Source organism: Lagenorhynchus albirostris, chromosome X (assembly GCF_949774975.1).
Source record: "Lagenorhynchus albirostris chromosome X, mLagAlb1.1, whole genome shotgun sequence".
In the NCBI taxonomy this organism is placed as follows: domain Eukaryota; kingdom Metazoa; phylum Chordata; class Mammalia; order Artiodactyla; family Delphinidae; genus Lagenorhynchus; species Lagenorhynchus albirostris.
In genome coordinates this window covers 122,460,255-122,474,112 of record NC_083116.1, presented here as the reverse complement: position 1 = coordinate 122,474,112, position 13,858 = coordinate 122,460,255, and the positions used below count along the sequence as shown (strand labels likewise).

The 13,858-nt window shown below is 42.6% G+C and overlaps 1 protein-coding gene across 1 annotated transcript in view; it reads left to right on the top strand.

Moving 5' to 3' along the window:
- The window catches only part of FRMPD4 (FERM and PDZ domain containing 4), a 181,532-nt gene that overhangs the window by 136,082 nt on the left and 31,592 nt on the right, over nucleotides 1-13,858 (top strand). The window contains exons 5-6 of the mRNA XM_060138152.1: nucleotides 6,984-7,088; nucleotides 9,620-9,727. Of these exons, the coding sequence (XP_059994135.1) occupies nucleotides 6,984-7,088; nucleotides 9,620-9,727 (213 nt within the window). The remainder of the gene's footprint in view (nucleotides 1-6,983; nucleotides 7,089-9,619; nucleotides 9,728-13,858) is intronic.

Genomic DNA, 13,858 nt, shown 5'->3' with positions numbered 1-13,858 from the left:
AAACTTAGAGGAGTTTTGCATTTAAGTTAAGGGTTTTGTCTTGTTGCTTTGCTTGCTTTTTTTGCCATTTGAGTCTGCATGACTTGTTATTCATATGAATACTCATTACTATCGGTGAATCATGGAACTTCCTCTTAACAGACAACCTGGAATTTTCTAGGAGTTCAGCTGACTCCTGCTGTTGTGCTATATTGAAAGTCAACGTTCAGGAGTGTTGCTTGTTCTTATGGCCAACGGTTGCACCTCTGTTCCCCAGAGTCACTCTCCCAACCAGTCATCGTAGATGAATTCTCAACTTTGACCAGCCCGCCTTCCTGAAATGCCCATCACATACTCCACCCGCCACCTCCTCAGCTCACCAAATCCTTCTCACCTTTCAAGTCTCAGCACAAATTCTGAATGCAACCCCAGAGTTTCTCAACATCAGCACTGTTGGGCTGGAGAATTCTCTGTTGGGAGGTGTGTTTAGCAGCATCCCTGTCCTCTACCACTAGATGCCGGTAGCATCCTATCCCAAGTGGTGACAACCAAAATGTCTCCAGACACTGTCAAATGTTCCCTGGGGACCAAAATCACCCCCACTTGGGAACCAGTGTCCCACACCTAAAGTCTTCCCTTCTTGATCCAGTCCAAAGTGACCTCTTCCTCCTCTGAATTATAAGAGTTGAAACCCCAAAGTTACTTAAATAGATACATTAAATGGAGAGAGGGGTGCACATGGGAAAAGAGACTGTGAAGTTTTACTTATATTTTTGTGTTTGGATTTTCCTACAAGCAAATGGCTTTTTTTAAAGGTTTTATGTATTTGATGAACATTCTCTTGGCAACCAGAATGGACATACAGAAACAGAGGACCCACCAGACCAAAAGAAAGTCTATAAATTCTACTTTTATTACAGACAATAGCATTCAGCATTTTAACTTCTTTGCAGCTTACTGGTCAGCATTTTTTTATGTTGTGTTTCTTCTGCATAATAAGATCTGGTCAAGACAGAGAGCCGATGTTTACAGCTTTTTGCCATACTCCACGTGTCCCCAGGGCACCCCAACATGACCCAGCCACAGAAATCAATCTCCAGTGAGGCCCAGGTCAAGGGAGCTTGGGAGAAAAGTCTTAGGATTCCCAAAATTCTTTGATAAGAAATAATTCTTAACAGGTTTTTGCCTTCTTATTTTAAGTATTATGGAGGACTCTCTCTCCACCATTTTTACTTTATTTCTTAGAGGAAAATTGTGGAAGTGCAGAAGGAAATACAGAAGCAGAAAAATATGTGTTGGCAATACTTATCCTCAGAGACAACCAGTGTAAACATTTTGGCCTATTTCTTTCCAGTCTTTTTGTTCTAATGCCTTGTCAGCGTTGAGATCATATGACATGTACACTTTTATTCGGCATCTTTTACTTAGTATATCAAGCATTTTCCCGTGTCATCAAGGATTCTATATAAGCATTATATACATGGCTGTAAAACATTACATTGAACCAAGATTTCCTTAATCAACACCCATCATTAAGCTCACTGTCTCTAATGTGTTTCTATTATAAATAATTCTGCAGAGAACATCTTTGTGTATAAATCTTTATCTGTATTTAATAGCTTTTCCTCAGGATTGAATTTTAGAAGAGGAATTTTTGGGTTACTCGTGGATTTTATTTGTTTTTTTCTGACACACCATCTTCCCTTATGCTGTTACCTTTTATTTATTTATTTATTTTTTTTGCGGTACGCGGGCCTCTCACTGTTGTGGCCTCTCCCGTTGTGGAGCACAGGCTCTGGACGTGCAGGCTCAGTGGCCATGGCTCACGAGCCCAGCCGCTCCGCAGCATGTGGGATCTTCCCGGACCGGGGCACGAACCCGCGTCCCCCGCATCGGCAGGCGGACTCTGAACCACCGCGCCACCAGGGAAGCCCTACTGTTACCATTTTTATTCCAGATCTTTCTTGGCCAACTGCTCCCCTCTTTCCTTTCCATAGTTCCCAAGTCTAGAACTTTCAGAGCTTTCCAGTCCAACATTACCTGAGACAGAGAGTATTTAAAGAGTCTCTGTAACATCTCCTCATACAACCCCAAGTCAGTGGGACTTGGGCTAAGTCACTCTCAGTTCTGGCATCCCTGAGCTACCATGATTCACCTTCCCTCAGGTTTCTTCTAGGCCAAAAACTTGAGAGACCTGCTTGCCTGCCTCTCACTTCCTGCCTACCTTTCACTGTGTTCCACATACCTGAGGGAGGCTACACACCTCCTCATGGAAGCTCCAGCATAGTAGATATTGTCAGAACCCAGAACATATCCCGTTGGCATGTGTCATGCTGAGCATGCCGGCCCAATTTCCAACTGAGAGCACCAGTGATTCCTTGCCTGTGGGTTATTTCTGGCCACAGGGCCATGCTCATGGAGCGGACCAGAAGTGCTCTTTGAGCACTCCACTAGGAATTCTCACTCTCAGAAGAGCAGCCACTTCATCACTGATTGACAGGAGCTGGTGGATAAATACCCCAGCTCCCTCTCTCCTCAGTCAGTGTAACTCTGAGGCATGCAGCCTGCCTTGTTTTCCAGACATTCCCAGCAGGGTTAAACGCCAGTTGCTCACAGTGGTGCCTGACTTAACAATGAATGCTTCATTGGCTTCCTCACCCGCCCTGTCTCCCTTCCCCTGCTCACCTACCCATGCTCCCTGGGAGCATCTCCCAAATCAGCTACCTGCTTGTGAATCCTGGTCTTAGGGTCTGCTTTGGGGGAAGTCCAAACTAAGTCATCCGGTGATAACTGTGGGCTAGTTAGTCCTCACTAAGTATGTACTCAGTGCCTACTATATAAATGTCCTTTAGAGCTACAGGGTTGGCAAATTCAAGACCTTACACTTAGCTTCAGAAATTTCTCTCTTTTTTTTAACATCTTTATTAGAGTGTAATTGCTTTACAATGGTGTGTTCGTTTCTGCTTTATAACAAAGTGAATCAGTTATACAATATACATATTTCCCCATATCTCTTCCCTCTTGCATCTCCCTCCCTCCCACCCTCCCTATCCCACCCCTGTAGGTGGTCACAAAGCACCCAGCTGATCTCCCTGTGCCATGCGGCTGCTTCCCACTAGCTATCTATTTTACGTTTGGTAGTGTATATATGTCCATGCCACTCTCTCACTTTGTCCCAGCTTAACCTTCCCCCTCCCCGTGTCCTCAAGTCCATTCTCTAGTAGGTCTGCGTCTTTATTCCCATCTTGCCCCTACGTTCTTCATGACCATTTTTTTTTTTTTAAGATTCCATATATACGTGTTAGCATGCAGTATTTGTTTTTCTCTTCCTGACTTACTTCACTCTGTATGACAGACTCTAGGTCCATCCACCTCACTACAAATAACAATTTCGTTTCTTTTTATGGCTGAGTAATACTCCATTGAGTGTATGTGCCACATCTTCTTTATCCCTTCATCTGTTGATGGACACTTAGGTTGCTTCCATGTCCTGGCTATTGTAAATAGAGCTGCAGTGAACATTTTGGTACATGACTGTTTTTGAATTATGGTTTTCTCAGGGTATATGTCCAGTAATGGGATTGCTGGGTCGTATGGTAGCATATACCCTGAGAAATTTATCTTATGTCTGTAGTTTTGTTTCACACTAAGTTCTAATGACTTCTAAGAGCATCAGGAGCATGTCAGCCATCTATCGTGGCCATCTTAGCAACAGCAAATTTGGAAAGAGGTGCAGGGGTTGATTAGAGGCCTTTTAATCTTAAAATTAATTAACAGCCGGAAAATCTGATTATTTGAAATAGTAATTATTTGTCATTTCCACCACAGGATATGAAGTGCTTGTGATCAGCACCTATTGGTCGGCAGGTTGCCAGGAATTAACGTATCAGGTTTTTGGGTGGTGCACATTGTACATTTTTTAGCAACAAAGAGAGATCTGAGTCAAAACTGCAGTCATGACTGGTTTGCATACCCCATGTACCAGAGGTAACTCCAGCCAGTGGAAGAAGCCATTACTTTACTGATTCTAATTCAGTAAACTTCAGACTTGTAGAGCTAATGTTTTTATCATCAAAAAGTAATTTTTAAAATGTATGTCCATTATATGAAATAGTCACAAATCCAGAACAAGAAAAATGCAACTTGTATGGATTCTTAGATTCTTATCCCGGGTCTGTTGACTTCAAAATATGTATAAAATAATATTTACTTAACTACCTTGGCTATCTAATATTCTTTCTGGTTTTCCTAGATTACCAGGTTTGTCATTAGGGCATGGGAAATAAATTCAGGAATGAGGCTCCAAGAAGCGGGCATGCAATAGCTACAGGCAGAAGAGACAAGCATCCCCAGCTTGACCAGTTCTGCTCTGTGGGACCACTTTAGGGGCAAATAACCCTCTGTACTTCCATAGGAACATCACTGCATTCTAAGATTATACATCAAATGAGATGCATAGAAACTACATTCTGTTAAATATATTTTTTATTGAGGCAAGGAATTATGTAACATTTTAGAAAAATAAGGTAAAATACCACATTTAAAAATTCAGATGCAGAGAGGAATGAACCTCAGTATCTGGCACACTGAACACATGTGACATACATCATTCCCAAACAATGCTGGGGAAGTGGGGCGTTACTGCATTCAAATATCGCATCTAATTAGCAGTGTCTGTTCTGGGTAGCTTTATTACAGCCGCTTCACTTGAGCTAAACGCATTGTGCCAACGTAAATATCCCCTGCTTAAAATCATTACGGGAGAATAATGTTTTCCCTTCAGCTAAAAAATGACATATCAAAAGCAGATGAACTCCCTACTGTATGATTTGTTCATTCATCATGACTAAGCTTGGCCTGTAATTACGGTACTGAAGAGAACATCCCTGTCCCATGACTTCAGCTTTGCAGTAGGACTTTTAAAAGTCACGTTGAGCATGTTCAAAGCTATTCTTTTGAGGAGCCATTCAGAGTTTGTCTGGATTTTTGTTTCATTTTGTTTTTAAAGGGCAGCCGTTCTCTCAGAACATATTGCATAAGTGGAAGAATTGAAACTCTGGAGGCCAAAGCATCCGTCTATGCTGCCCTTAAGACACAGGGGAACTTTTGAAATAACAGGATTTTCTGAGCATTAAGGCAGAACTCCACCCAGGAATACACATCCACATGTTTTATCATGTGTTTTTCCAACAATGATTGTTTTATTATAACACATAACGTAAATCTACCATTTTAACCGTTTTTTTTTTGTTTTTTTTTTTTTACCGTTTTTAAGTGTACAGTTCTGTGGCATTAAGTACATTCAGAATCTTATGCAACCATTGCCACTATCAAGTTCCAGGACATTTTCATCACCCCAAAAGGAAACCCCATACGCATTAGTCACTCCACATTCTCCTCACTGCCGTCCCCAGCCCCTGGCAACCACTAATCGGCTTTCTGTCTCTATTCCATAGAGACAGAATTTTCCTATTCTGCACATTTCGTAGAAGTGGAATCGAATCATACAATGTGTGGCCTTTTGTGTCTGGTTTCTTTCACTTATCATGATGTTTTCGAGGTTCATCCATGTTGTAGCGTGTATCAGAACTTCTTTCCTTTTGTGGCTGAATAGTCTTCCATTGTACGGCTAGACCACATTTAACTTATCCATTCCATCATATTGTTTTTAAATTGATCTCCAGTATACTTGTATTTGACAAAGATGGGAATCCTTTTATTGCTTTCATTTTACTTGAAATTCAAAGTATGGGACACCCTAACTGGCTTCTGTGCTTTGAGATTAATGCAATACACAGGAGGATGAACCTCTGTGTTGACTTTAGAGTCAATTACTAGAATTCTTTACACAACAGCCTCAATCTCTTAGAACTGTATAGTATGAAAAACGTTAGGCTGAACCGTGTGCCGTTTCCAATATTTGACCATTTTAATCTATAAAATTGCAGTTGTATGATTCAAGCTAAATATTTACCTCTGTATTAGGTTCCATAGAGAATGCATTTCTTTTTCAAAATAAACAGATGGTGCCTGCAACATGGTAGGGAGCTCACCTACCACATGAGTTCCCTTCCCCTCACAGGCTTTGTTAAAACAGTGCAGTGAGGCTGATTCTCAGATGAAGGCAGTTGACCAAGATCACAGCCTCTAAGCAGGTTTTATCATTGTCCTTCCCATTTCTGAGGGAGACCAACTGAATCCCTCAGCCCCTCTTTCCAATGAAAGACAGTACAGAGGGCCTAGAGGATGAGGCAGAACATGAAGTCGACCTTTTTTTTTGATATTATTTCTTATTTATTTATTTTATTGAAGTATAGTCGATTTACAAGGTTGGGTTAATTACTGCTGTGCAGCAAAGTGATTCAGTTGACTTTCACTTCTAAGTCAAGGTCTCCTCTCTACCTTTCACTTCTAAGTAAGGTTATAGGATCACAGGTTACCAGTAAGAGGCTGAAACTCAAGTTTTGGGCTCATAAAGCGTGGGAGCTTTTGCACGTGTGCGTGTGTGTCCCCTTACCTGCTCACGTGCCCATACACCATTAATGTGAGTAACAGTAGGATTATCAATCATTTTAGAACTATCGGTGGCTCTTCTCCACCTTGTTAAAATACATAACTAATGAGCAACTTGTCATAAACCCAACATGAGATTTGGCTACCACCTAACCTTCTGCATGGTACTCAAAGCTCCGTATGGGAAGCAGGACTTATGTACTTCCACAACTGTCATTTTAAAAGGTCCTTGGAAATGTGCTCAGTAAGAACATGGAACATGCTGTCTATAGTTCTGGTCTGGTGGCTAAATCAAACTTATTGCTTGATGAACATAACAGGGTTTCAACTGCATCCATAATTTGTATCTAGTCCTTGAATTGGGCACGCACCAAAACAAACACTTTTTAGCAAAAATGTTAAATATCTGGGAGGATAAAGATAGGAAACAATTCTTACAAGGTTGGCCTTACATTACCAATAATCAGATCAAATGTTTTCTTATTTTCTAGTCTCCCAAATCAGCATTTATTAGTGCTGCAAAAAAGGCAAGGTTAAAGTCCAATCCAGTCAAAGTGCGATTCTCCGAGGAGGTCATCATCAACGGCCAAGTGTCGGTGAGTTGACAGACACCCGCTGGTGACTCAAAGAGAGGCCTTGAGGTGTAGGGGCTTTGCACTAAGCAGAGCCAGTCACCCCGCTGGAATGATCAGTTCAGAATTGGTTGTTGGATTTCACAGGGGTGTCGAATCTCAGGACTGTAGACGGCTTGAGAGATCGCCAGGCTGTGCCAGCTGTATTCCCCTTGCAAACCCAGAAGACATAGTCCAGAGCTAGAGACTTCGCTGCTTTGCAGAGGAGCTCGTTCGGTTTGAGATCACTTGACATTGCCTCATGTTGAGTAGAATATGCCTCTTTGAAACTTGCACCTATTTCTCCCCATTCTGCCAACTACGCATTCTTCCATATAACAGCCCATTCTATATTTTGAGAAGGGTTTCCCCTGAGGTTTTCCTTATCCAAAATAAAATGTCTCTGTTCTTTCAACTAATCAAAATGGAAAGAAGTTAAAATGATGGGAAAAGTTTCCTATATGCAATCAGGAGTGAAGAAATACTGCCCACACCTCCATCAATAGGTCTTGATAGGAATCATGACTAGTCAGGCACATAATTGATCTTCAAAATGAATGATGCAAACATTGATAGGATGCTTATTTTCAATTTTCCCCCCAAATATATAGCCTAGTATTTTTGGTTGTTAGCAAGCTACCGTCCAGGGTGCTCATATTTTTTGGACCTTTGAAATGCCACCTTTTGTTGTCGAGGTTTTGTTGTTTAAATAAACTCAAAGGGATAAAAATCTCATCCATGATATACTTGCTAAGGGCCACAGACTCTTCCCTGGGTGGTCCTGGATTTGAATTTGCAGATAGAGGCCTGTGTATCCCGGGCAAGGCACTCATGGTGCCAAGTGTCTTCTGGCCAAAACTTGCTGACCTGCATCTGCCCCACTCGGAATCCAGGGGCTTAACTGGCCAGTCTACCAAACGGTTGTGATGTTTGTGGGATGGGGCCGAAGGCTGTGCTGCCCCATGTACATTTTAGCTGTGGCCTTGTCCTCCCAGTGGCCATGTCCCACCCCATCCCCTCTGCCCCCTTTCACACCACGGTCTCTTCTGTTCCTCTCGGTGAATCCCCATTGCTCTGGATGCAGAGCTACCATAATTATCATTTCAGAGCAAGACTGTCCCAGTTTAAGGCTGTTAGTTCCAGTCCCAGAAGAATGACTATGACACAGAGGGTCGTGGGAAACTTACCTCATCTTTTCTCAAGCTTCTGAGCATGAGATTGGGCAATCAGTTTATGCATCTTTAGAGAGAATATGATTCCAGGAGCTGCTGTGGCAGCTTCCCCTTGTCCCTGGATAAAAAGCAGCTGGTGTGTGGGGACAGCTCTGGGGGTCGATCATCTCCTGCAGCATTCGCGGCCTCACCACAGGCCTGAGCGTGGCAGGGACATTCGGTCTGCTGTCTGGCCCTCAGCCTTTGTGACCGGCTTCCTTTCCGGTCTCCTCTTGCTTTTCTGAGTCGTTGTGTGGCCTTCCTTCTGGACTTGGAGCTGCACTAACTCAGTGAATTGGGCAGCAGGAAAGTCGTGTGTGAAGCCCTCAGGAGTAGAGAGGAGGGGAGGGGAGTCAGAGAAAGAAACAGGAAGCGAAAGGCATGAGACTGTTTCGGACATACTTAGGGACTGAATTCTCATGGACCAACTGTAGGACGGTAGCAAATCTCTGGCCATCTCCTCTCAGTTTCCTCATCTGTAAAACAAGGGACTTAACGCTTTCCTAATTGCTGACTTCCCCTCCACTCCTGTGGCTTCATGACCAACCACGTGTTCGTGGAACTCACCCAACTTGCCTTCCTGCTCCCCCTTTCGTCTCTCCCCACTTCCAGTTGAAGAGAAAATTCAAAGGAATGTGTGTCTTTTGTTTACTTTTGGTTGCGCTTCAAACATCTCTTTTTGACTTATTTTTAAGTTATCTGTTTGTTACAGACAGTGTTTTATTCTTTTAACACACTAACCCGTTCCTCATATATCCCCTTGGAGTTTGAGGAACATCTCTAAATGGGTTAAAAATCATTTCACAAAATTACTTTAAACTTGAAGCTTGTTAATGCTTGTGATTCGCCATCATGACCCCTGCCAACAGGCATCATGTGAAACATCGTCATTGCTGGTCTTCTTTCTGTTTAAGACATGCTGCTCTGCTAAAGTCTGGCCTTGTGGTCCCAAACATTGTGGTCTAATTACAAAGGTGTTATTTCTGTCATTGCGTTTTCTAGTGGGAAACCTTGATTTAAATTAAAAAAAAAAACTCATCTGATCGATCTTCTGACGGGAAAAGTTCTTTTAGTTGATTCAGCTGAGTTATTTGTAGCTAGAAGAGAAGAATTTTGCTATGAACAGCTGAACTCAGATATCACCAAAGGGATACTTTGGTTGGCCTTAGGGAGTTTGATTTTTTATTGTCTTATGCTGTGATTAGAATAAATTGCAGATATGTGCTGCTTCTACAAAGGGCAGAATCCTAATTCAACTGACTTACACCCCCTCCTCTTTTTTTTTTTTTTTTTTTTGTTAAATAGGAAACTGTTAAGGATAATTCACTTCTTTTTATGCCAAACGTCCTGAAAGTCTATCTGGAAAATGGGCAGACCAAATCGTTTCGCTTTGACTGCACCACCTCCATAAAGGTAAGAGGACCCGCTGAACCGTGTACCTGGACACTGCCAGGTACGGCGTGGAAGTCCCACTGTGACTCTTGTGCGGCTATACCTTCATTCAGAACTATCTGTTTATTTCTGAGATTTTTTTGGTTGTTTCCAAATAAGGTAGTGTGTGAATACTTAAACACAAACCCAAACAAAAAATTTAAACTAACAAGGTTCTGCTCTGCGTGTGTGTGTGTGTGTGTGTGTGTGTTGCAAAACAATATAATATGCTATCAGTCATGAGATACTAGGGCTAGTCATTTTAATACAGCTGAAAATTAATTAAAATAGTGTGACTGTCACCAAGAAGGCTTGGCACCCTGCCCAAAGCCAGCATGATTTCTCAGCCTTGCTATCCACGGAGATGATTAAGATGTTAGATGTTAATTGAGTATCTGCTACTTTGGTGTCCAGCAAAAAACAAGGGATAGAATAATGTAAAGATAACATTTACTTTCAATTGCTGTAACCAATTTCATGGAAATGATACATTAAAAAGGCAGAAATGAGGTGTACTTTTAGGAGAGGGGAGAAAAGGAAGAGTCACAAAGCAATCCTGTTATTTCAGAGCCACAGGTGAGTTCTACCTAATGAGTTCTCACCTGGTATAACAAAGCGTATGAGTTCTTTACCCCCATGTTTCCTTCCTGGGGAAGAAAAGTGCATATTCTCTATTTTATTGGGCAAAGGTGTGTTCAGAAATTGATTGCCCCCTAATGTTCTATCAGCCTAAAATAGGCTTTCTTCAAATGGCACAATAAAAAGGGTTTTATTGAGGTTAAAAAAAAAAAAGGGTACCTAGTGATGATCTGTACAATAATGTATCAAGAGAATATCAACTTTGTATTAAAAAACGCCTACCAATAGTCAACCTCTAATTCTCTTTTTTTTTTTTTTTTTTTTTTGCGGTACGCGGGCCTCTCACCGTTGCGGCCTCTCCCGTTGTGGAGCACAGGCTCCGGACACGCAGGCTCAGCGGCCACGGCTCACAGGCCCAGCCGCTCCACAGCACGTGGGATCTTCCCAGACCGGGGCACGAACCCGTGTCCCCTGCATCGGCAGGCGGACTCTCAACCACTGCGCCACCAGGGAAGCCCTAATTCTCATTTTTTAAAAATTAATCAGCATAGGCCTTATGAGTGGAATTATTTCCGCCAAGACCATCTCGCTGTGCATTCTTATTGCCACGATACCACAAGCAGCTTGTTCTGAATTGCTTGAAATAGGTCGTGATTTAGCAGGTAATAGAGCAGACAATATTAGATTGATGAGGGACCATTTAAATTATCCTTAAATCATTCCAGATGAAATATTAACTTCCTTTGTACAAGACTGCTAATTTTAAGTGGTGATGACTGAAAAAGCCCTTTTCCTTTATTCCTACTCAAAATCAATTTATAGGGAGATGTTACTCCAAGTATTGATCAACTAACTTAGTGGTCAGCAAAGTTTTCCTGGAAAGGCCTGTAGAGTAAATATTTTATGCTTTGTGGGCCATTTGCTCTCTGTTGCAACTACTCAACTCAGTTATTGTCTCATGAAAGCAGCCAGAGGCAGGTGGGTTCAGGAGGTCCTTAAGACCACCCTGAGCTTTAATAATTCACTCGAAGCACTCACAGAACGCAGCACATTTGTATCCTCGCAGTTACAGGCAGAGAGTCCCCAGTCATCGTCCCCCTGGGGAGTCATGCCGACAGTGCTTATTTCTCCTAGCACTGGTGTGTGACAGTGTGCACAGGGTACTGCCAACCAGGGAAGTTCGCCCAAGCCTTGGTGTCCAGAATTTTTATTGGGGGTTGTCCACTTAGACACAGCTGCCCACCTGTGTGGCTGACCTTAGCACCCTGCCCCTCCAGAGGTGAGCTGATACCACATGGTCCATGGTCCCCACCATGAATCCCATCGTTAGCATAGACTATCCAGTGTAGCCCAAGACACCCCACGCCCCCCCCCTCAGTGAACAAAGACACCTCTATCAGGCAGGATACTCCAAGGGCTTAGAGGTTACCTCCCAAGAGCCAGGGGCAAAGAGGCAAACCTTTCTTCAGGCAAGACTCATCCTTTACTGTACAGATAATATGTGAATGAATGGCCTTGGGCAGATTCCAAACGAAGGGGCCAGGCTCTAGTTTGAAGACCCCTGACCTAACCCGAAAGAGCTACATTGTTTCAACTCCCTCTGGTACTGTGGCTTGTTCTGTGGTACCAACTGGTCAGAAAAGCCCCTTGCCATTGGAGCCCTTACCCATCTGAAGATATAGGTAAAGACTTGAATGCATTTCTTAACAGAAATAAATCTAAATTTAAAAGAGAGCCCTGTTGTTAATTCCCTCTGGCCTCTTTATTATAGGAACCCACCCCAGACTAAGTTTGATTTCCCTGAGGATGGCAGATGACAATGACAAGATGGGGAGCAATGCAAAGCGTCCACATGAAATTAAAGCTATCTTAGCTTGTGCCTCACAGCCTCATTATCACCAGAGATGCAGACTGGGAGGCGTAAACTGGAAATAGTATAGGTATGAAAGGGATATGATGCTGTTTAATAAAAATTGCCAAAATTCTTGCTTACAGAGTCACAATAGGAAAACACTATTGCTGGCACATGTCCTCCCTGCTGATTCAGGAGAATGTTTTATAAAATATGTGTTGCCACACAGAGGCTGGTTTTCTTTTCTCTTTTCTGGGTCTTGAGCAAAAATTATGAAACAGAATATTTTTATGAAATTCAGTATAGTCACGGAATTTCTGTTGAATGATTTTTTTTGGTGGTGGGTAGGTATGGGGATCTTTGTTTTAAAGGAGCCAGAGGAAACTGAAAATGGTCCACGGGGAAGAATCAAAACCCCAGAAAGAGCAATTAAAAAAGAAACTTCTGTGTATGGCCGGGTTTCTCTCCCTTGACATTGTCGATCCTTTGGACCAGAAAATTCCTTGACGCCAGTAGCGTCCCCAGCCCCGTTGTGACAACCAAAACTGTCTCCAGAAATTGCCAAGTGTTGCTCTGTGGGATTTTAGCATCTGAATATTAGTTATCTTTGAAGAGAGATCACTTACTAGTTTTCAAGTACATGAAAAAAGTAATGGTTGAGGACATTTATTTACATTGCAGTCCACTTGTGCTTGTGTATAGAACACCTTTCTGATCATAAATGTTTAATCCTGTGAAGGATTGCTGACAAAGCTTGCTCATTCTACCTTCCCCGGAGACTTAAAATAAAAGCTGATATATGTATATCATCATTGTCAACAAAAATAATCAATAAACAATCAATAATAAGACTAGAAAAGAGTTTTATTTCAGCCAAACTGAGGACTATAGACCGGAAGCCAGCTTCCCAGATTACTCTGAGAAACTGCTCCAGAAAAGCATGGTTTTCAAGCACAGTTTTATATCTTGTCAGAGAAAAAGAACATTAAACAAGTCAGGAGTACATTTCTTGAGGATTTCAAAAAAACTAGAGCAGCACGTACACAGCGAGTCAGTATGACCTTGGCACCTGGGAAGGGAGTCTTATCATCGAAACAGGACCAGCATTGGTATCACAGGAAGGGAGCCATTTAATCTTTATTTTTAACGTGGACATTCTTGACTTGTGGTCAGTGTGCCCTTTTCTTTAATAATTAAGGCAGGGCTTCCCTGGTGGCGCAGTAGTTGAGAATCTGCCTGCCAATGCAGGGGACACGGGTTCGAGCCCTGGTCTGGGAAGATCCCACATGCCGCGGAGCAGCTGGGCCCGTGAGCCACAACTACTGAGCCTGCGCGTCTGGAGCCTGTGCTCCGCAACAAGAGAGGCCACGACAGTAAGAGGCCCACGCACCGCAATGAAGAGTGGCCCTCGCTCGCCGCAACTAGAGAAAGCCCTCGCACAGAAACAAAGACCCAACACAGCCAAAAATAAATAAATAAATAAATAAATTTTAAAAATAAAAAAATAATTAAGGCAGATGTACAATGTTTGATAGGCCACAAACGGACTGTTCAAATTAGCATAAAATTCAAGTTAACTTGGGGCTTCCCTGTTGGTGCAGTGGGTAAGACTCCGGGCTCCCAATGCAGGGGGCCCGGGTTCCATCCCTGGTCGGGGAAGTAGATCCTACATGCATGCCACA